General features: G+C 53.5%; 1 protein-coding gene and 1 long non-coding RNA gene across 4 annotated transcripts in view; one reads left to right on the forward strand and one right to left on the reverse strand.

Annotated features, from left to right (window-relative positions):
* Nucleotides 1–1,317, reverse strand: part of LOC311591285 — a 48,938-nt gene extending 47,621 nt beyond the window's left edge. Inside the window, exons 1-2 of the long non-coding RNA XR_014777049.1 lie at nucleotides 692–1,317; nucleotides 461–589 (exon numbers count right to left, since the gene is read on the reverse strand). This is a non-coding gene — a long non-coding RNA (uncharacterized lncRNA). The remainder of the gene's footprint in view (nucleotides 1–460; nucleotides 590–691) is intronic.
* On the forward strand, nucleotides 306–22,040 carry TTYH1 (tweety family member 1). 3 transcript variants are annotated; one of them, XM_084770732.1, is made up of 14 exons: nucleotides 308–561; nucleotides 3,738–3,916; nucleotides 6,143–6,254; nucleotides 7,568–7,788; nucleotides 11,307–11,402; nucleotides 12,737–12,809; nucleotides 13,057–13,132; nucleotides 14,264–14,319; nucleotides 14,526–14,618; nucleotides 15,030–15,122; nucleotides 20,213–20,355; nucleotides 20,489–20,534; nucleotides 20,881–20,956; nucleotides 21,103–21,501. In XM_084770732.1, the coding sequence occupies exons 1-13, from the start codon at nucleotides 436–438 to the stop codon at nucleotides 20,917–20,919; spliced, it is 1,353 nt and encodes a 450-aa protein (XP_084626858.1). In that variant the 5' UTR covers nucleotides 308–435; the 3' UTR covers nucleotides 20,920–20,956; nucleotides 21,103–21,501. The 3 variants fall into 3 exon arrangements, with proteins under 3 accessions (XP_084626859.1, XP_084626858.1, XP_084626857.1); XM_084770731.1 differs by lacking the exon at nucleotides 21,103–21,501 and adding an exon at nucleotides 21,606–22,040 and having other exon boundaries at nucleotides 309–561; XM_084770733.1 differs by lacking the exon at nucleotides 20,489–20,534 and having other exon boundaries at nucleotides 306–561.
* Nucleotides 22,041–22,654: the final 614 nt, after the last annotated feature.

Below are 22,654 nucleotides of genomic sequence, written 5' to 3' on the forward strand. Positions count from 1 at the left end.
CTGCTCAAATACTAATGACCTTTACACCAAGGTGAAGGTTTTATATAAGATAAAAAGCTTGTGGGCCTCCAAAAGAAATCAGTCACAGTATCCTGGCTCTTGTACGAACGTGGACAAAGAAGGCTAACGGATTTTGTTCTCAGCACAGAGCAGCTCCGGGATACCACTGACTGGAGTGGAGACCCTGCACCTGCTCAGGCAGCAGGTGGAAGCCCGGGAGAGGGCGGAGCAACTGGGCCCACTGCTCACGCCGCATTGCCTCCGGTGGCCGCCAGAGGCAGCACCGAGGCTCCTGCCTCACCTCCCCCTCCCCAATCTCCACCCCCCGCCCTCTGGGCTCCTGCTCCCGGGAGCCCCACAAACCCCGCTCCGCCCGCGCCCCGCACAGCACCCAGGCTCCCGGCCCGGTCCGCCCCGCTGCCCCTCCCCGGGGCCATGGGGGCACCCCCGGGCTACCGACCCTCTGCCTGGGTGCATCTTCTCCACCAGCTGCCCCGCGCCGACTTCCAGCTCCGCCCGGTGCCCAGCGGCTTTGCTCCCCGCGACCAAGAGTACCAGCAGGTGGGATGGCAAACAGGGGGCCAGATCCCTGGGAAAAGGAGGCTGGGTCAGAGTTCCTGCATCTTAGGGGCTGGGGACCCGGCCTGCGTTTGTCGGTACATGTCCAAGACTAGAGGTAGAGAGCTCATACCTTGAGGTTCTCCTAGGACGTGCGCTGTGGGTGCAAACCTGGTGCAAACCCGTCTCTCCTAAATAAGGGAGAGCCGGGATCCTAGACCCCGCAAGAGTCCTGAATGGGAGGACATGGGGCCTCAGCAGTTGGGTTTCTGAGACCTGCCTGGGAAGCCAGTCTCCGGGGTCATCTAAGGAAAGGTCCGCTCTTGAGGTCCTAGGCGAGAAGGACCCCGCCCCCACAGGATCCCAGCTGGTAAATATGTCCCAGATTTGGGGGGGGGGGGGTGAGGGAGAAAAAACTGAGAGGGGCAAAGCTGGGGAGGCAGCTGAGTTCTGGGACAGGGATTGATAACCTCAAACAGCGAATAGAGATTTTTAGGGCCAGGGCTGAGAAAATAATGTGAGGTGAGGATTCAGAGTGCTTTTTGGCCTGTCCCAGGACAGACGAGGTTGTCAGGGCGCCAGACAGGGTCGGCATGGTGAGGTGTGGTTAGAATCAGGGCTACCGAAGATTCTCGGCCTGGGTCCCAGGAGGGTGAGGCAGGTGGTGGAACCTCACAGACGCTGGGGTCCCTGGAAAAGGGGCCCAGCTGCAGCCCCTGAGTGTGTGAGGGGGTGCTGTCCCCTGACCCAGTTTAATTCAAGTCCTTGACTTTGAGATTAATGAAGAGAAAAGCTTGGCTGAGCTGGGGGCCTGGGGGGGATGGGGGGGGGATGGGAGTTGGCCCTGCCCTCTCCTCAAGTCGGAACCTCTGCGGTTGTCCAGAGTGGCTTCTAGGGAAGAGACACCATCGGCTTGGGAGAGCTTTGAGGGAGGGGGGTGTTCCCAGAAAAGCAGCAAAGGGAGAATGTGTGCTGATGTGCTTGCTATTTGGGTCATGGTTGGCACAGGCTGAGCGGCTCCTCCCTGCCTACTCCACCCGCCCCCTCTCCCCTCCAAACGGGGACCGCCATCCCCTCGCCCACAGCCACTTACACAATCACAGCCTCCAGCCAGTCGGTCCACCCACCCCCAGGCACAGACTCACGGGGCTTGTGGCTCTGTAGAGCTCCTCAGCCACGAGGAATCTCCCACGGGCCCCCCCAGCACGACCACAGGCTCTCAGAACAGTTCACTCAACCCGATACCTAGCAGACAGATGATACTCAGCAGTCAGAGTCGCAGCTGGGGCAAACAGTCGCAACCCTGGGCCATTATTCTTCGTGGAAAAGACCCAGAAAGAAACGCTCCAAGACTCTGGGATAGGACCTGCATGACCATATATATGCCCAGTCACATATACACAGCACACTCAGGTGTACGTCATCACACACATGTGCACACTTATATACCACACACACGTACACCCACCCACCCCCACGCCCCACAAAAGCTTACAAACTCACCCCCAAGTCACACACATACACTCAGCCCACCCAACACCACGCACTGTGTTCAGAAGCAGCTGTGTTCAGAAAACATTAATGCCCACAAATATTCTCTTGCCTAGGGGCATGCAGCGTGATCGACACGAACACCTCAGACTCACGCTCCATATGCCCTCACCTGGTGGAAGGCAAATTCACAGCCACCTAAATACTGCACACTCTTGTCACTCACACAGGTAATGTGGAGGACAAGCAGGTGTGCTACAAAGAGCCCCTGTGAGTGCACGGTTGTGATTCCAGACCTCACCCTGCCCCTACCTAAGAGGCTCTAGGCAAACCATGTTCAGCTCTGGGCCTCTGAGAAGGCGTGTGATACGGGTCTCTACCACAAACAGAGCCCGCTATTTCCGTAACTTACTTGAGGCATGGCCTCTCCCTCTAGTCCAGGCTGGCTGGAGTTTTCTGTGTTGGGCTGGCCTGAAATTGTGGCAGTCTTCCCGCACCAGCCTGCAGAATGCTGCTGGGGTTACGGGCATGCACTACCACACCCAGCTCAGCAAGGTGTTCCGAGCTATTAGCATCCTTTCTGCCTACGTTTCCTTTCCTCCATCCGTGGGTCTCACTACACACTCGGCCCTATCTACCCGCCTGCTTTCTCTCTCTACTTCTTTCTACACCTCTGCCTGTGTGTCTCCTCATCCCTCTGCCTCTGTCTCCCTCTCTCCCCCCCTGTCTCTGACTTGATCTATCTGATGTTTTGTATGTGGGTTTTGTTGTTGTTGTTTGTTCTTGTCATTGTTGTTGTTGTTGTTGTGTTTTCGAGACAGAGTTTCTCTGTGTGTAGCCCTGGCTGTCCTGGACTCGCTTTGTAGACCAGGCTGGCCTCGAACTCACAGAGATCCACCTGCCTCTGCCTCCCGAGTGCTGGGATTAAAGGTGTTCACCACCACGCCCGGCCCCATCTCTCTCTTTCTTGCCTTTGTCTGTTTCCTTGGCTGCCTCTGTCTGTCTGTATTTTCCTCTCTTTTGCTTGTTCTGTCTTCCTTATCTCCATCTCTGAGCCTTACACGTGTGTGTCACACACAACACGCATACACAACCCTCACACACTCATACATACCACATACTCATAGTCACACACACACACACACACACACACACACACAAGCTGTCACAGCACCCCAGGTTCCATCCCCAGCCCTGGGGTGACAGACTCAGCTGCAGTGGGTGTGTGAGCTCAGCAGCGGGAGGGAGAGAGGGGTAAGGAAGGCTGCTTCTCCTGAAGTACAGAAATGGGAACCTCCTGTCCCTAAATCCTGTACAGTTCAGAGGGAACCTGTTCCTTGGGACATGTTTCATTTCAATTGCCTGGCTACAGTGAGGAAAAAAATCAAGATGGGGGCACAGGCAGGGGGGTGCTTTTGAAGCCACACACCCCTGGAAGAACCAAGCAAGCTTGCAACCCCAAGGCTTAAGCCCTATACTTGGATGCTGTCTTTAGCAACCTATCCTCAAAATCTGAAGAGGCCTCAGATGCTAATATGAGAGGGAATTGGGGGAGGGGGGGTCTCGTCTTCTTCCACAACCAAAGCAAGCACCATCACAGGTTGGGGTTGGCCCCCATGCAGCTGAGGGGAGATTTCTTGTCTGGGATGTGAAAGTGCCTCTGAGGCTTCTCAACACCTTTTCCTCAGGCCCTGCTGCTGGTGGCAGCCTTGGCTGGGCTGGGTTTGGGCCTGAGCCTCATCTTCATCGCTGTCTACCTCATCCGATTCTGCTGCTGCCGCCCCCCAGAACCCCCTGGGGCCAAGAGTCCCCCACCCGGAGGAGGCTGTGTCATCTGGAGCTGTATCGCTGCCCTGCTCGTGGGCTGGTAATGGGGCCCCAGGGTGGGTGGGGAGAGGGCATAGAGCTCCCTACACTTGCTGTTCCAACCCTTCAACATCCCTTTGGGAGCTGGGTGGTGGTGGCGCACACCTTTAATCCCAGCACTTGGGAGGCAGAGGAAGGCGGCTCTCCCTGAGTTCAAGGCCAGCCTGGTCTACAGAGCGAGTTCCAGGACAGCCAAAGCTAACACAGAGAAACCCTGCCTCGAAAAACAAAGACACAAAAACAAAAACAAAAACAAGATACCTTTGAGTATGGTCCCAGAGTTAGGAGAGAGATTCCCTAGGAGCTAAGAGTGCCTGCCTGTCTGCCTGCTTGGAAGTAGAATTCAAAGCCTAAGCCCTGTTTGGGGATGGGGGTGGGGGTGGGGGTGGGAGTTTAGTGGTTCTCTCATTGGCCAGTGGTCCTACTTAGGGGAGTGAGACTTAAGTTTGCACATCTATAGCAAAGTGTGTTTCACAGCCACCCATAGCCTAGTTGCACTAAGACTAGAAAACAGGGTGGGTAGTGCATGACTCCCAGTGTCCTCTGTGAGTGTTAACACGATCAAACTCATTCATTCAACAGCCATGTGCCGGACACTGAGCGTGCCAGGCTAGGCTCTCTGATTTCAGCCATGGTTCCAATCCAGGAAAGAGACCTTACAGAGTCACCAGCAGGAGCACCCACTCAGCCCACACCCGAGCTAGCTCCCAGTCCTCGTCATGATGAGGGCTGTGTGCGAGACTGTCACACCTGGTTTTCTTGAATGAGGAAGCCTTGGGGAGGGGACGAATATGACTTTTCAAGCCAAGATGGTTTGAGAGGCAAGCAGAGACTCACGGTAAAAGACACCACGAGGGCCCTCAGCAGGAACTCCCTAGGAGTTTCAGTGAACTTGATAGTTACTAACTATCATAGTTAGTTAGCTGACATCTGTCACATATGACAGGACTCAAGATTTGAGGGGCTCAGGCCTGCTGAGGACTTCATCCATACTCAGCAGGAGCCCTAGAGGAATATGGTGTCCCCCTCCAGCCGGTGGGGGGGTGGGGGGGTGGGTATGGCCTGAAGTACTTACCCCAGTCTGGGCTCTGGGCCACTCTTCCTCATTGTAGGAAGAAGAGGGTGTGTGTGTGTGTGTGTGTGTGTGTGTGTGTGTGTGTGTGTGTGTGTGTGTTTGGGAGTATATGGGGGTTGGGCGCCCTATATCCAAGAAGTTTTCTCATCAGACTCTCCAGGATGGGGGTGGACGAGGGGAGGTTAACAAAGGCCCAGTGGGGGAGTGACACAGCCCCAGCCCCCTCAGAGCCTGGGAACAAGAGGAGCTTTGTAGGGTTCTGAACAATGGGCCTAGGGCAGTAGGCTCCTATCCAAGGAGTGGGGTGGGGTGGGGTGGGGGGGCCTATGTAGCCCAAGGCTGGGAACTGTGAGGGCATCAGGCTCTCGCCACCACCACCACCCCCTCTCCAGCGTAAAGCACAGACTGAGAGAGGAAAGTGGGTTCCCATATTCAAGCTCCACAATGGAGGTCTGTGTGTTGGCTGAGCAGAGACAGGGGCCCAGCTCCTGGCCTGGCCTCCAGCCCTCCCTCCCACGTTCTGTTACTCGGTCTCTTCCAGCTGGCCAGATGCCTGGCTGCCTGGGCATCGTTAGAGGAAGGCTGAGGGCTTCAGGCACAATGTCTTTTTTTTAACAAAAGAATAGGGCCTAGGGACCTTGTGCTCCTAAGAACTTTTAAGAGGAAGGGGCAGGGAACACCTGGGCTAGAAAGAGGCAGGTGTTGACCTAGTGATTCCTAAGACACAGCTGTGAATGCTGACTGGTTGGGTTTTTGTTTTTGTTTTGCAAAGGATGTAGGAGTTGGTTGTGTGCTGATCATAATTAGGAACGGGCAAAACCGTGGTTCTACTCCTGGGGAGGTGCGAGTTAAATCTGGGGGCTCCTTCTTTTCCACCACTCCACCCACCATTAGCATCACAATGACGTCTCTCCGGCTTAGGGGGTGGGGCGTGGGGGGGGGTGGAGTGAGGTCTTCAGGTTACCTTGGCAACTGGTGGAGGCCAACCTTGAGCTGTTCTTTTTTTTCCCACGGAGGATGGACCAATAGGATGAATGCAGAGATCAGATAGGCAAATGAAGAAAAGGGAGGACGGGGTAGGTGCGTGGAGGCACGGATGCCCATTTTCCAGCGTCTGAGACTCGTTGGTATTTCTTCTTCCTTTCCCCTCAGTGCCGGCATTGGCATTGGTTTCTATGGCAACAGCGAGACCAGCGATGGGGTGTCCCAGCTCAGCTCGGCATTGCTGCACGCCAACCACACGCTCAGCACCATTGATGACATGGTGAGGGGGCCAGCCTCTGGCCAGACGGCAGATTCATGCCCCAGTTGGTCTCCAAATGGGGGATGCGATGCGGGGTCCCCCACTGAGGAACAAAAGGCTCAAAGCAGATTTCAGACCGAAACCTTAATCCCTAGATGGAGAACTGCAAACTCAGACCTGCAGACATTACATCACAGTTTCAACCCCAGCCCTGCAAACCTGGAGCTGGATTCAGACTCACACTGAGAAAGACTCACATCCAGCCCCAAGCGCGCACTTGAATTTATATTCCAAGCCAGAGGCAAAACACCGAGGAGAACAGCCCATGTGTGTGTGTGTGTATGCTCAGACCAGATCCAAAGCTGCAGACCCTGTCCTCGGCCCAAAAACAAGTTCAGCATATGCCCCAGGATTCCAGGGCTCAGGGATAAGATGCAGCCCACCTCCAACCTTGAACTTCAGGGCCTGCTTGTGTACACCCAAGGAATCAGATTTGAGACCCCAAACTTGAAAAGGCAGATGCAGACTTCAGACCTAAAAGTCCCTTCCATTTCTTTTTTTAAAAGATTTCTTTATTATGTATACCGTGCTCTGCGTGCATGAACACCTACAGGCAAAAAGAGGGCACCAGGGCTGGAGAGATGGCTCAGAAGTTAAGAGCACTGTCTGCTCTTCCAGAGGTCCTGAGTTCAATTCTCAGCAACCACATGGTGGCTCCCAACCATCTATAGTGAGATCTGGTGCCCTCTTCTGGTACACAGACATATATGCAGACAAAAACACTGTATATAATAAATAAATAAATCTAGAAGAAGAAGAAGAAGAAGAAGAAGAAGAAGAAGAAGAAGAAGAAGAAGAAGAAGAAGAAGAAGAAGGCGGCACCAGATCACAGTATAGATGGTTGTGAGCCACCTATGTGGTTGCTGGGAATTGAACTCAGGACCACGGGGAGAGCAGTCCGTGCCCTTAACCTCTGAGCCACCTCTCTAGCATCCCTTCTTCCATTTTGACTTAATTTCAATGCTGGTGTTAGAATCATTACCTTGGATACAAGCCCCTAACCAGCTAGAGCTCCTGACAGGGGCCTGGAGCCTCACCTTGAGTCACCTTTTCCTCAGTCTTCAGATGCCCCAGAGCCCAGATCTCAGGCACTCTTTATTCCTGCTTTACCCCTCCCCCCCTCCCCCCTCCCCCTCCCCCCTCCCCCCTCCCCCCCCTCCCCCCCCCCCCCCCCCCCCCCCCCCCGCCCGCCGACCCTGGCCTTATCCCTCATCCCCAACCTCAGGCTTTGGGGAAAGGCCATGCCAGACTTGGACACCATACCATCTCTCCAGGTGCTGGAAACAGTGGAGAGGCTAAGTGAGGCTGTGAGGACCGAACTGACCACCCTGGAGGAAGTGCTGTCCGAACGGATGGAGCTGGTGGCTGCCACCCGTGGAGCCCGGAGGCAGGCCGAGGCTGCCGCGCAGCACCTGCAAGGACTGGCCTTCTGGCAAGGCGTGTCCCTGAGCCCAGTGCAGGTGGCTGAAGATGTGACTTTTGTAGAAGAATACAGGTGGAGAAGGATGTTCCTACTTTGTAAGCACTGTGGTCTCGAACTAGATGCTGGGGTGGGGGTGGGGGTGGGGGATGTGGCACAGAATCTGGAGACAGCTTGGTTTGTCCCCGTCGGTGGGAAGAGAAGCTACTGACACCTAGTGGGTGAAGGCAGGATGCTGTCCATCATCCTATTGCCAGCCCCTGAGGAGAATTACCTAGTTGGGAAGGTAAGACAAGGCTGATAAACGCAGCTGTGAGGACATGGACCAAGTGACCGAGAGCCCACCTTCATACTTACATAAATCCTGAATGATGGCTTTCCTCCTTCATTCGCTCACTTGGCCATTTCTTGACCTATTCATTCAGCAAGTCAATCACCATTACGTATAGTTGCTCCTGGACTAACCCTAGTAGCAATCCTACCGACGACCAGCTTAACTGGTTAGCGACTGTGTTCACTGAGCAAACTGCTTAATTTAACGTCTGACGAGTGACAGCCTATGTGATTAGAAACTTCGCCTTCAGGAAGCCACTTTGGGTTTTGATCAATTGTTTGTTTCATTTGTTTGATCACTTTATAGCGTGATCCCAGCTGCTCCTCCTCTCTTCCCACTCCCACCCTCACGCCTCCCTCCTTGATTTCCCCCTCTACGTCTCAGAAAAGGGAAGCCCCGCCCCCCAAGTGGTACCAACCCACCTTGGCACCTCAAGCCACAGCAAGACTAAGCACATCATCCTCTCCCACTGAAGCCAGACAAGACAGCCCAGCTAGAGAGAAAGGATCCATAGGCAGGCAACAGAGTCAGAGACAGGCCCGACTCCCCATTTTTAGAGCACCCACATAATGACCAAGCTTCGCATCTGCTACATATGTGTAGGCGGTCTACGTCCAGCCCATGTATGCTCTTCGGTTCAGTGTCCTTGAGCCTCCGTGGGCCCTGGTTAGTTTATTCTGTAGATTTTTTTTGTGGTGTCCTTGACCTCTCTGCCTCCCCCATCCTTCCTCCCACTCTTCCACAAAACTTCCTGAGCTTTGCCACAATTTGTTTGGCTGTTGGTCTCAGAATCTCTTTCTCTCAGCTGCTGGATGAAGCCTCTCAGAAGACAGTGATGCTAGGCTCCTGTCTGTAAGCATAGCAGAGTATCATTAATAGCTTCAGGGGTTGGCTGTCTCCCATGGGGTGGGTCTTAAGTAGGGCCAGTCATCGGTTTGCCATTCCCTCAATCTCTGCTTTATCTTTATCCCTACATGTCTTGTAGATGAGACACATTTTGGGTAGAAGGTTTTAAGGGTGGGTTGGTGTCCTCTAGGAGGCCACTTTGTACTTGTAGATCTTTAGGCAAGTTTCTTTTCATCCACCAGTCTCAGTTTCCCCACCTTTAAACGAGTCCTGTCATGGAAACCTCAAAATGGATTGTAGAGAGTTAATTAATAACTTTGAGTGTCTGCGCACACAGTGACAGAGGGAACAGTGCCAATAAAGCATGGATATGCCACGCAATGAGAATAACACAGGGAATCCCACATTGGTGGGTCTCTGCTGGGATATCTATATAAAACAGGCCTATGAAGCCAGGGCTGGTAATACAGCTCTGTAAGGTCAACTATTCTGGAGACTGAGGCAGAAGTATTGAAAACTCAGGCTAGTCTGAACAACGTAGTGAGGCATCGTCTCAAAATAAAAAGTAAAAAAAAAAGACTGAGGATGTGGATAATGCGGATGTGGCTCAGTGGTAGAGCACCTGCCTAGAATCCCCCAGTGAGGGGCTGGGGGCGTGGCTCAGTGGTAGAGCCCCTGCCTAGAATCCCCCAGTGAGGGGCTGGGGTGTGGCTCAGTGGTAGAGCCCCTGCCTAGAATCCTCCAGTGAGGGGCTGGGGTGTGGCTCAGTGGTAGAGCACCTGCCTAGAATCCCCCAGTGAGGGGCTGGGGTGTGGCTCAGTGGTAGAGCCCCTGCCTAGAATCCTCCAGTGAGGCACTGGGGATGTGGCTCAGTGGTACAGCACCTGCCTAGAATCCCCCAGCGAGGGGCTAGAGTATGGTTCACTTATATAGAGAATCCATTACTGAGGGACTAGGAATATGACTCAGAGGTACAGTTGCCCCTTCCTAGCATGTGCGAGGCTCTCTCTATGTTCATAGTAGCATCAAAAGGGAGGCAGGGCTTGGGGGGGGGGGACCGTAAAAATGGCTCAGTGGCTGAGGGCACTTGCTGCACTTGTACAGTACCTAGGTTCAGTTCCCAGCATTCATATGGTGCCTCACAACTTATCTGTACCTCCAGTTCCGTGGAATCCACCACTTTCTTCTGACCTCTGCAGACACCAGGCATGCATTTCGTAGACACGCACACATGTAAGGAAACACTCCTACGTATAAAATGAAAATATTTTTAAAGAGTAAACACATTTTCTATAGTGGGTGCTTTGGAACAAATTAAATAGGAAGGGGCTTGTCTGGAGACAGGCAGACAGTTTATGTCAGGGTGTTTCGAAGGGCCATACTAAAGGGTGGCACTTGAGGGGAAAGGTCAAGCCGTGCGGCCCTCTGGGGACGATATTCCTCTCAGCAGCCAACACAGCCAGCCTTTATGCACTCATAGTTATTTTATTACATCTAGCATTCAGCTGACGCCCCTGAGTCTCCCGCCTTGGTGCAAGCACACTGGGGCTGAAACAATCCCCAGCTGACTGAGGCTGCACGGTGGGGCCATTGAAACATGGAGAGGCCAGGCAGGCCTGAGCTCATGGGCTACAGGTGCTGTGTCACTTGGAGCTTGGTTGGGGAGGTAGAGGCGGTGACTGTGAGCATGCTTCTAGGTGATGCTCTGTAAAAGTGTCTGACATTGGAGAGGCCCCTCCACAAACGCACTAGGGCCTTGTAGCTGAGTCTGGAGGCGTGGTCAGGGCAAGGGCTCAGAGAGTGCAGACCGCGGCTGATGGGAACTGCTGAGAGTGACACTGTTTAGTGAGCCTTTGCCGTGTGCCAGGCACCGAGTTGGGACCTTCCACGGAGCCTCCTCTGTAGTCCTTACGCGTTCTTATGTTATTATGTACCATTGAAAACCCCCTAGATGGTAATTTATCTGGCGTTAACTGCACTCACAAACCCATTCATTCATTTGGCGACAGATTTTGAAATTGAGCCTGTTGTGTCCCTCCTGTTACAGGGAAACTGAGGGCAACGGGTTGCATGGCTAATTGGGTAGCTGATATGCAATTAGGTCCTGGGTGACTGACACCCTACGACGCTGGCTTGGGGGTTCTATTCAGAGAGGCTAATGCATGTGTGCACAACCACAGAACTTCCACGTGATTTGGTCAGGATAGGTTCCCCGCCCCCCCCAGCCCCCCTCAGGTGCTTCAGTTCCAGAACCTACGCTGCAGAGCACTCCAGAGTCTTGTGGCCCCTCGCGCCATTTCACCAATGAGCTGTAGTAGACAGCAAGCAGGACTCAGGACCGGATTGGGTTGGGGTGAATCTAGGGCGCTGCTAACCTCCCGAGGCTCACAGTCTTCGGCCTTTCTTCCTGCAGGTGGCTGGCCTATGTCCTCCTGCTGCTCCTGGTGCTTCTGGTTTGCCTCTTCACCCTCCTAGGCCTGGCGAAGCAGAGCAAATGGCTGGTGGTTGTGTGAGTGGAGCAAATTGCCCAGGGGAGGGGAAACGGGTGGCTTTCCGGCAAGCAGCACGCTAAAGCCGTGAGAAAGACCAAGGTCGTGTTTGCCCTAAAGGGGAGGGTGATCTCTGACATGCCACCCCATGCTTTTTTCTTGTGGTCACCACAACTAGCCCATGGAGGGGAACCAGTGTCAGCAGCTCCCCTATATGGCAGGGGAGGGACTTGATGTACTTGTGAGGACACATAGGGCCTATGCTCTCAATAAACAGTTCTCTGTGTACTAGACACTGTGGAACTCTCACCTTCAGCCTCCCAGGGAGGTAGGCACTGTCCACTGTTTGACAGTAGGAGGTGGTGGACCCAGAATGACTGGGTTACTTGTTCAGGGCCACCCAGCCAGGAAGTACTATGATAGGTCCCAAAATCAGCCTGGCTGTCATTGAGAGAACCCATGGTTCTCCTCCCTTGGTGCCCACTGTCTTTGGAATCCCCCCCCCCAGACAGATGAACAGCTATTACATCCAGGCTGTCATCAAGGCTTGAAGACTGATTTAAAACACACACACACACACACACACACACACACACACACACACACACATACACACACATACACACACACACACATACACACACACACACACACACACACACATACACACACACACACACACACATACACACACACACACACACACACACACACACACACATACACACACACACACACACACACACACACACACACACACACACTGTGTGTGTGTGCTAAGCAAGAATAGGACTGGTCTTTCAGTTAACAACAGTTGTCACCCTCGCCCACCACCCCATGACCCAGAATCCTTCTACCCCTCACACCCCTGGATGTAAGCCAAGCCTTAAATAAGCCACGCTCCGAGTTTCAGAAAAGCGACTCTGGAACAATCCCCACACCTTACAGATTGGAGACACAGAGAGTGGGGAGAGACTACAGCTAAAGAAAATGGGCTGTGGAAGGACCTGGAAGCGGGCTCAGAACCTGTTAGACCTTGTACAGTCAAACCCCAGGAAATTTCAGCCCAGGGGTGGACAGCTGCCTCCTAAGGGTCCAGGAACAGTTGGGACGGCGGCTACTGACCTGCCTGCCAAGACCGTCCCCTCTCCTTTTCCAACTGAACAGATGTTCGATTTGACGTCAGTCGTGGGCCTCACCCCACTCTTTACTCCCATGCCTCTGACTCTAATCCTCTAGGCTACAGAGGTTGGTGGGGAATAGGGAGGGCTGGGACTGGATATGGGGGTGTAGAAAGAGGCAAGGCTGATTAAGACACCTGAGTCCAACCACATCCCCCCCCCCCCACCTCTAGGATGACCGCCATGAGTCTCCTGGTGCTTGTCCTGAGCTGGGGTTCCATGGGCCTAGAGGCTGCCATAGCCGTGGTGAGTATGGGGCTTGGATTCAAGGGGTTCTGAATCCTGGGGTGGGTGTGACTTAATTGACGCCATGAGTCCTAAGGCTTGGGGATCGTGAGGTCTCAGCCTTACTTGCTGGATCCTGGGCGAACAGAGGCTGGGGCCTAGACTAGATTCCTCAGTCCAAGGAGAGCTGGAGTGTGGATCCCTGGATCTGAGGGAGAAGGGCTGGGGCCTGGACCCCAGTCTAATCCCTTTCTACTCCCTTCATCAGGGCCTCAGTGACTTCTGCTCCAACCCAGACACCTACGTGCTAAACCTGACCCAAGAGGAGACTGGGCTCAGCTCAGGTGATTCCCATAAGTCCCTGTTGTCCTCAGCGCCCCCTCCCGCCTCGAGGGCCCAGTCCGTTGTACAGTAAAGAGCAGAATCATCTGGCAGGATAGGAAAAGGGTTGGATGGAAATGCCTGCAGGCGTGTAAAAGGGGGAGTGAGTGGGCCCTGGGCCTCAGTGATAGGATGTTTTGACTGTGGGACAGCAAGGACGCATAATTAGGTCAGTTGAATCTGCTTCCAGATATGGGTGAAACAGAAGGGATAAATATATGGCGTGTCATGCTGCCCACCTATAATCCCAGCAAGCAGGAGGCTGGGGCGAAAGTTCGAGAGCAGACCTTGTCACACCTTGTTCTAAAACCTGGCATAGTGGCTTGTGTCTAAAATCCCAGCGCTGAGGAAGTAGAGGAAGAATGATCAGAAGTTCAAGGTCAAGGTCAGGCTTGGCGGTGGTGGCGCACGCCTTTAATCCCAGCACTTGGGAGGCAGAGGCAGAGGCAGAGGCAGGCGGATCTCTGTGAGTTCGAGGCCAGCCTGGTCTATAAAGTGAGTCCAGGACAGCCAAGGCTACACAGGGAAACCCTGTCTCGAAAAACCAAAGCCAGAAACAAAAACAAGAAGTTCAAGGTCATCCTTAGCTATACAGCAAGTTCAAGGCAGATCTGGGCTATGTGAGACTCTGTCTGAAAACAGGCCAGGCATGGTGGCACACACCTTTGATCCCAGCACTCGGGAGGCAGAGGCAGGCGGATCTCTGTGTGTTCGAGGCCAGCCTGGTCTACAAAGCGAGTCAAGGACAGCCAGGGCTACACAGAGACACCAAAAACAATAACAACAATAGGACAAGAAGGAAGAAGAGGAGGAGAGAAAGAAAGGAATCGGAAGTGGAAGGAGAGAAACAGAGGGAAAGGATGGAAGGGAAAAATGGAGTCAGAGAAGGGAGGAGGGAGGGAGAGGGAGGAAAATGGGAAGAAGGAGGAAGGGAGGGCAAGAAAAAGATGGGAGAATGACTAACAGGTCTTTGAGACCCCAAGAAAGTTCCAAACTGGGTGGGGAATGTCCCCCGGCCTACGGCCCTCCAGATTTGCCCAGGGAGAGCCTGGGCCCAGGCGTATAGCCTGCTCCGTTCTCTCATTCCTCCTCAGACATCCTCAACTATTATTTCCTGTGCAACCAGGCGGTCTCCAACCCCTTCCAACAGGTTAGGACTATGGGCAAGAGAAATGGGTATTTAGGCGGTGCCTAATTGTGGCGCCCTCAGGGGCATACGCTGGGGGCTACACTAGGGGCTCCAGGGTCCCACGGGAGGTGGAGGGTACCAAGGCCCAGAGTTGTGTGTAAGTCTAGTGGACGGGTGACGGGATGGACACCCTGACCTGACTCCTCCTTTCTCTTCTCTCCGTGCAGAGGCTGACTCTGTCGCAGCGAGCTCTAGCCAGCGTTCACTCTCAGCTGCAGGGCCTGGAGCGGGAAGCTGTCCCTCAGTTTCCTGCTGCACAGGTTAGGTCAATTGGACTGCACCAGCGGGTGGGGGAGGGGGGGCGGAGCCTGGTGAACCTGTGGGATGCTGGCCCGGGTCACGTGAAGGGGTAGATGGGCTGGGTCACCTAGGCTTGCAGGGCAGACCCTTCTCCTAGTAGGCGGGTTTTCAGGTGCTGTGCAAAGCCTATGGACAGGGGCAAGGGAATGGAGCTGACTTGGGTCTCTAGGGCAGAGCCTGCAGGAAGGGGGTGTGGCTACAGAAGTAGAAGGGTCTCTTGGTGCTGAGGCAACAGTGGCTGTGAGGGAGATTTCTAGGGTGCGGCTGAACCTGTGGAAAGGGGAGGGACTGATCCCTTTGGGAGGTGGGGCTCGTGGGTTGAAGGCAGGGCCTACTTTGGTGGCTAGCCACTGTGTTCCCTCCCACGACAGACGCCGTTGTTATCCTTGGAGGAGACACTGAACGTGACGGAGGGAAGCTTCCACCAGTTGGTGGCGCTGCTGCACTGCCGCAGTCTGCACAAGGTGCGCTCAAGACGCTTGCGGGTCGCTTCCGCTCCTCCCCCACCCCCCCCCACCCCCCACCCCGTCTCGTCTCGTTCTTTCTCGTCCTCTCTCTCTTTTATTTTTAATATCATTTTTAAATTAATTCACTCATATTACATCTCAATGGTTATCCCATCCCTTGTATCCTCCCATTCCTCCCTCCCTCCCATTTTCCCCTTACTCTCCTCCCCTATGACTGTGACTGGGGCGGGACCTCCTCCCCCTGTATATGCTCATAGGGTATCAAGTCTCTTCTTGGTAGCCTGCTATCCTTCCTCTGAGGGCCACCAGGCCTCCCCATCAAGGGGACATGGTCAAATATGGTGCACCCGCGTTCATATGAAAGTCAGTTCCCACTCTCCACTCAACTGTGGAGACTGTCCTGTCCGTTGGTAAGATCTGGTTTGGGGTTCAAAGTTTACTGCACGTATCGTCCTTGGCTGGTGCCACAGTTTGAGCAGAACCCCTGGGCCTCTCTTATCTACGCCCCATTCCTGCCCAAGTTCTTCATCTTCCACCCTCTCCCTTTTCTCCTTGAAAGCTGCTCGGCCACTTCAGGCCTGGAATGAGAGTCCGGGCAGACCCCTAGTTCCCAGGCATCTCTTGATGTGAAGTGGACAGGAAAAAAAGCTGGGGGTCGGGGGTGGGGGTGGGGCTGGGAGTGGGGACAGGGCAGCCTGTGAGGCCACCTTGGGCTCAGCTCTGGGCTCTGTGGCCTCTAGAACAAGCCAGCATCTCTGAACCTCAGTTTCCCCACCTTTACACCTTTCCGGGAGTGGTGTTGAGCGTTGTAAAGACTGTCACCCCTTGGCGCACGCCTTTAATCCCAGCACTCGGGAGGCAGAGGCAGGTGGATCGCTGTGAGTTCGAGGCCAGCCTGGTCTACAAAGTGAGTCCAGGACAGGCAAGGCTACACAGAGAAACCCTGGCTCGAAAAACAGAAACAAAAACAAACAAACAAACAAAAAAGACTGTCACCCTTATAACAGAGTCTTGTTCTAAATAGAGGCATAACTGCTTTCCCTGGTTACAGTCTCCCACAGTGAGACACCCACCCACCCCCATGCACACAGGCTTTGCCATGATCCTGGCTCTGTGTGATTCACTGGTTGCGTGCGCGAACACACACACATACACACACACACACACACACACACACACACACACACACACACACACTCCCCATAATAAGACCAGGATGACTTTTTTCTTTCCAGTCTATTAGATGAGCATTCTACCATTGATCGGTGTGTGTGTGTGTGTGTGTGTGGTCTCATGGGACCCAGGCTTGCTTCAAACTAGCTGCATAGCAGAGGATGATCCTAAGTTTCGATCTTTTGCCCGCGCCTCCTTCCTGGGTACTTTGACTACAGGTTGTGTGTGTGTGTGTGTGTGTGTGTGTGTGTGTGTGTGCGTGCGTGCGCGCGCGCCCTCACACCCAGTGTACGTAGTGGTGAGGATGGAACCTAAGGCTTCTTGCATTTCAGACAAGCACTCTACCAGCCAAGCTGCATCCCCAGCCCCATGTACTTTTTATTTTTTATTTTTTTTAAAGATTGATTTATATTTATTTATTTTGTATACAGCGCTCTGCTTGCATGTACACCTGACCACCAGAAGAGGGCACCAGATCTCATTGTAGATGGCTATGAGCCACCATGTGGTTGCTGGGGATTGAACTCAGGACTTCTGGAAGAGCAGACAGTGCCCTTAACCTCTGAGCCATCTATTTCTCCAGCTCCCCGCCAAGTGCTTTTTAAAAGACTTTTTTTTTTCCATTTTGAGGCAGAGTCGCACTAAGTTGCCTAAATAGGCCTTGGACTCAGTCTTTTTTTTTTTTTTTTTTTTGAGACAGGGTTTCTCTGTGTAGCCTTGGCTGTCCTAGACTCACTTTGTAGTCCAGACTGGCCTCGAACTCACAGCGATCTGCCTGCCTCTGCCTCCCGAGTGCTGGGATTAAAGGCGTGCGCCACCACGCCCGGCCTTGGACTCAGTCTTCTGGCCGCAGCCTCCCCACTAGCTGGGATGACAAGCTCTTCCAGACTCCGCACTAAATATTACTACATTGTTTTTGCAAATCCAAAGGCTGGGATGAGACAGTTATCTGGGTTGCCCAGAAGGGACAGACCCCTTGGAAGGACACTGAGCTGCCTCTGGTCTGTATTGTTAGGTATGGCCAGCCCGTCCCCTTTCTGTTTCTGAAACATTTTTACCCATCCACCACCCAAGGGCTCCCTGCAGCTCAGATCTAGAAGACATAGGATTCTTTGCCACCTTCTAGGCATTGGGTCTGCCTTAGACTTAGGATACAGACTCGGTAAACAGATTCATCTCTACAAGGAGACCCCAAGCAACACCTGGGAGGTCCCGGCCCTGAACCACTTATTTGCTGGGTACCCAAAGTCTGAAGTTAATAGGGCATCCTGCCTCCCTCAGAGGAGTCAGTGTATAATGGTACCAAACAGGGAGCTAAAGGGCACCAACGGGTATCTGAGAAGGGCTGGGGGGTGAGGGTGAGGGGACTCGGGCTGGGAGGAGAAGGATCGGGGGAGGCGGGCAAAGGGGTGCCTTGCTCTTTTATACAATGGCATGCTGGGGCTCCAGCCCTGCTTTATGACTCATGCAGATGCTGATGTCCAATTCTGGTTCTAAGATGGCTGTAAAAGGAGAGATGAGGGGTCAGAGTCTGTGCCTGACATTGATAAACCACATGACCTTGGGTATTGGGTTTCCTATCGAGGCCTTAGTTTCCTCACATGTTAAAATTAGGTCTGGGCTGGAGAATAACTCCCCATCAATTAAGTACCTGCCACACAATTGTGCTTTTTGTTTTTTGGTTTTTTTTTGTTTTTGTTTTTGTTTTTTTTGTTTTTTCGAGACAGGGTTTCTCTGTGTAGCCTTGACTGTCCTGGACTCACTTTGTAGACCAGGCTGGCCTCGAACTCACAGCGATCCGGCTGCCTCTGCCTCCCGAGTGCTGGGATTAAAGGCGTGCGCCACCACCGCCCACGTGCCACACAGTCATGAGGACCTGAGTTTGATCCCCTTACACCATGCAGAACGAAGAGCATATATGGTGCTGGTTGAAAATCCCAGCACTGAGGTGGAAGAGAACGGTGGACATCTGGGGCCTGCTGGCCAACCTGCCTAGCCCAAATAGTGAGCATCAGACCCCTGTTTTGAAACAGATCGGAGCCTTGTTTCAAAAACCAAACAAAACCTTGCTGGCTGCCTGTAGTGGTACATGGCATTAATCCAAGCGCTTGGGAGGCAGCGCCAGGAGATCTCTGAGCTTAAGGCCAGCCTGGTTTACAAAGCAAATTCCAGCACAACCAGTGCTACAAGGAGAAACTCTGCCTTGGAAATACAAAAACAAAAAGCCCAAAGTGTACTTGACCTTTGACCCTTGGCCATAGCCCACATGCACAGGCAGAAGAACACCCTTTCCCGACAAGCGCGCGTGCAAATGTGTGCACACAAATAAAAACAAACATAACCGCTGGGCTCCTCACCCCAGGCCTTAGTAGGAGGAGCCCCTTCCTGTACCCCAGCATTTGAACTAAGAAGTCAGGACTGTCCTTTGAGGTCCCTGTCCTCACTTCCCACTACAGCTGCTGCTCACACAGCCAACACTACATCAGGCCCTAGCCGCCCTCCTCACCTTTTTTTTTTTTTAAGATTTTATTTATTTATTGTATATGAGTCCTCTATCTGCATGTACACCTGCACGCCAGAAGAGGGCACCAGATCTCATTACAGATGGTTGTGAGCCACCATGTGGTTGCCGGGGAGGGGGGCGGGGAATTGAACTCAGGACCTCTGGAAGAGCAGCCAGTGCCCTTAACCTCTGAGCCATCTCTCCAGGCTCCTCCCCCCCAGCTCCTCATCTCTTGCATGCCCATCTCGCTCATTCCATCTGTCCAACAACAGCTGGTGATGCTTTCAAACACAATCGGATCAGTCTTCCTCTAAAAACCCTTTCCTGAATCCCGTTCGCATGGGATTAAAGCCTGGGGGCTTCTGGCCCTGACCTAGAAGAGCCTGTGTAGACAAAGCCCTCGCAAAAGCTCTGGCCACCACCTTGATGTTTTCACCCTTGTCCTCCACATCAGCCCAGCCACCCGCTTCTGAGTAGACCTGACCATCTCCCTGGCTCCTTGTGCCTGTCTCACATGGCCTCTGCCGGGCACTGCCATCTGTCTCCCTCCCTGTCCTACCAGTTCACCAGCCTCCAAAATGAGGTTGCCAGTGCTGGGGCATGCCTGGTGCAAAGGTGGATTAGTCCATCCCTGCAGAATCTTTTTTTTTTTTTTTTAATATTTTTAAATTATGTGTACAGTGCTCTGCCTGCAGGCCAGAAGAGGGCACCAGATCTCGTCATTATAAATGGTTGTGAGCCACCATGTGGTTGCTGGGAATTGAACTCAGGACCTATTGGAAGAGCAGTCAGTGCTCTCAACCACCGAGCCGTCTCTCCAGCCCCCGTCTGTTGGCTGCGCCACTGGGCATTGAGGCTACAGAGGTCCCGCTGGCCTCCAGGGTGGTGGTGGTCACGGTAGCCAGTCCCTTTTGCAGGTCTATCATATGGACGTCCAATCCTAAGTGTTATGTAAGCCAGCAATCTGTGGGACCCAGGAGGCATGTGACAATGCGTTGGGGGATGTGACTGTCACCAGCCGTAGGTTAGGATGCTGTTGGCATCCTCATCTGTCAGTAGCACCTGGATGGGGCAAGGATAGGCAGGGCTGGTGCTGGCAGGGGGCAGCAGCGTAGAGGCTTGCCCCGCCCATGATTCTGGGAGAGCGGTTCTCTGGGCGATGAGTGGAGATGCTAGACCGCTTTGCATGTGGGTGGAAAATGAGGTGAAATAGGATTAGGTGGTGGGGCTGCAGCTCAGCAAGTGCGTAAGCTGAACACATGGGTGACTTCCCCTGTTCGGAGCAGCTCTCCGACAGGTGACTGCACTTGGGCACAGAGAGTCTGGGTGACTCATGTAATCCACACAGCCAGGTAGATGGCTGTGCACAGAAAGCACGTGTGCCCACTCTGAGGCTCACCTTCTGTCTCAGGACTATGGCTCGGCACTCCGAGGCCTGTGCGAAGATGCCCTGGAAGGCCTGCTGTTCCTGATGCTCTTCTCTCTCCTGTCCGCGGGGGCCCTGGCCACCACCCTTTGCAGCCTGCCCCGTGCCTGGGCCCTCTTCCCGCCCAGGTCAGCAGGGGAGAGAGGGCAGGGTCCCCAGGGAGGGGACAGGAGGCAGTACCCAGGGCCACTGGTGGGGATGGGACAGCCTCCTGATGGGTTTCCATCCTGCTTCTCTGCCACTGCCCACGTCACACTTCAGTGATGACTACGACGACACGGATGATGACGACCCTTTCAACCCTCAGGTACAGACCCTGGTCTGAGGAGGAAGGCTGGGCTGTTGACTCCTGGGTCTGTGGCTTGGGAGGACTGGGGCCTGGGATCCTGGGTCTAAGTAAGGGACTTGGAACCCAAGAGTATTGAAGTCTTGGGTCTGAGGAGAGGAGCAATGGGACCTGGGACTCTGGATCTGAGAGAGGATGGAGCCTTGGATCCTGTGGGAAGAGGAATGGGTCGTGGACCTTAGGGAGGACGGCTGAGGTCCAGCATCCTGTGTCTGAGGGAGGAAGGGGGGCGAGGCCGGGGGGCGGGGCTCCACAGTACACAACAGATTCTCACTGTATGTCTTTTCCGCCCTTGTTATCCTGCCAGGAATCCAAGCGCTTTGTGCAGTGGCAGTCTTCCATCTGAGCCTCCCTTCCAGCTCAGAGCTGGCCTCTCCTCGTTGGTAAGATCCACTGATGCCTTCCTGTGCAGCTGGGCCTTGGCTTCTCCCCTACTGATGCTTGCACTCATACTTGGTGGATGTCCATGGAGTGTCTCCTGCCTATGTCAGCTCCTCATCTCTCTCTCTCTCCCTCTCTCTCTCTCTAGCTGCTTTCCTGGCTGCTGGAGATGGCCCCACTAACATGACCCTGCCTGGGCTCTGACCACTAACACTGCTGGCCGTGGACACCTCACATAGGCTGACATCCTGCTCTGGCCCCAACACTCCTCCCCCCCCCACCGCCGCCCCAGTTCCATTTGTCCTTAGCGCAGGGGGTTGCTGAGGTGGCACAGCAGGGACCAGGGCTGGCTGGGAAGTGGGGGGGGGGCTGACCTATACAGCTGGGTGTCCCTCAACTCTGGCTGCCAGCCCTGTCCGTGGAGTCCTAAGCTGGAGGCCATGCGGGGATGTCCCTGCTCCCGCCATATCCCAGCGATCTCAACTTGTGGCACTAACTCGGAAAAGGGTTGATTTGAAATAAAAGGGAAGACTTTATTTTGCAAGTAGCCAGGTCCTGCTCATTTCCCCATCTCCTGGGAGAGGAAATCCTGGCTGGGCTAGGGAGAGACCCCTTCTCTGGTGGTTGAAAGGCAACTCTCCTCTTGTCCAGGCTCGGCACCGCTCTGCTTCTGAAAGTCGCATGTGCATCCTGACAAGGCAAGAAGCAGATCCCAGCAAGAGAATAAACCTAGCACTAAAAATCGACACATGCGTGCATCCACAGGAACAGAGAGTCAAGCTTCCAATCATGTGGAATGTGCAAGGCCTGTTTGGTTTAGGGACGGTGTGGAAGCAACTCCTTTCCTGACAGCTCAAACCCAGCACAAGACGTCAGAAAACCCCGAGTTTGTATCAGGGAAGGGACAGAGAGAAAGTAGACTATTTGCTGGTAGTGCCGCAAGGGTGACGTAGAGGGGGAAACTTTACAGACGACATTACAAATCCAGACGGGAAAAGAGGACACAGTCAATAAGTTATAAGGGGAAAACAAAGAAACATGATTGTCAAAATAGTCTGGGTAACAATACCTAGGTAGTTGTGTTTTTTTTTTTTAAAAAACAAAACAAAATTAGCACACATGGCGAGGAAAACTGTTAGTATTAATAGATAAACATAATTCACAAAAGCTATTTACCTAACAGACAACTCGATTTAATAATCAGCAATGGAGACGAACATATGAGGAAACAAAAACCCCAAGAGAAATTGATAAAGTTGTTGAAATTCTAATGATTCGAAACACAATGCGCTGCTTTCCCCTATGTAGTACCTACTTATTGTGACATTAGAATGGGGTGTTGGCTGGAGCTGGTCTGGAAGCCCAAGGAAGGGGGTTCTCACAATATGCTCCCCAGAGGCTGTGAGTCACCAGTTATGTGGGGGTGGGGGGGGGGAGAGGGAAAAAAAAGACGAAGAAGAAAGAAAAAAGAAAAACCTGCTTACATGGGAGAGAATGAAAACCGCACCATGACTGACATGGTGATCCTTTGGGGGAACAAGCTTCCAGAAAGAGGTGAACAGGTAACTGAAGACGCGTGCGAAGAACCTTCTGCCCAGGCGACGCTTGTTTCAGTTAAACCCTGGAGACACACAAAGTGCACAAAAGGAGGAGAAGTAATCTGCCCAATAGAACTCTGGGAAACCAGCGGGCTCTGTAGG

Source organism: Acomys minous (assembly GCF_964271855.1).
Source record: "Acomys minous genome assembly, chromosome: 20".
Taxonomy (NCBI): Eukaryota; Metazoa; Chordata; class Mammalia; order Rodentia; family Muridae; genus Acomys; species Acomys minous.

Excerpts from the sequence above, each read along its gene's own strand:
- TTYH1 (XM_084770733.1), top strand. The coding sequence starts at position 436 with ATGGGGGCACCCCCGGGCTACCGACCCTCTGCCTGGGTGCATCTTCTC. Across the intron at positions 12,810-13,056 it reads TAGAGGCTGCCATAGCCGTG|GGCCTCAGTGACTTCTGCTC; the intron begins GTGAGTATGGGG and ends TCCCTTCATCAG. Across the intron at positions 14,619-15,029 it reads CTCAGTTTCCTGCTGCACAG|ACGCCGTTGTTATCCTTGGA; the intron begins GTTAGGTCAATT and ends CTCCCACGACAG.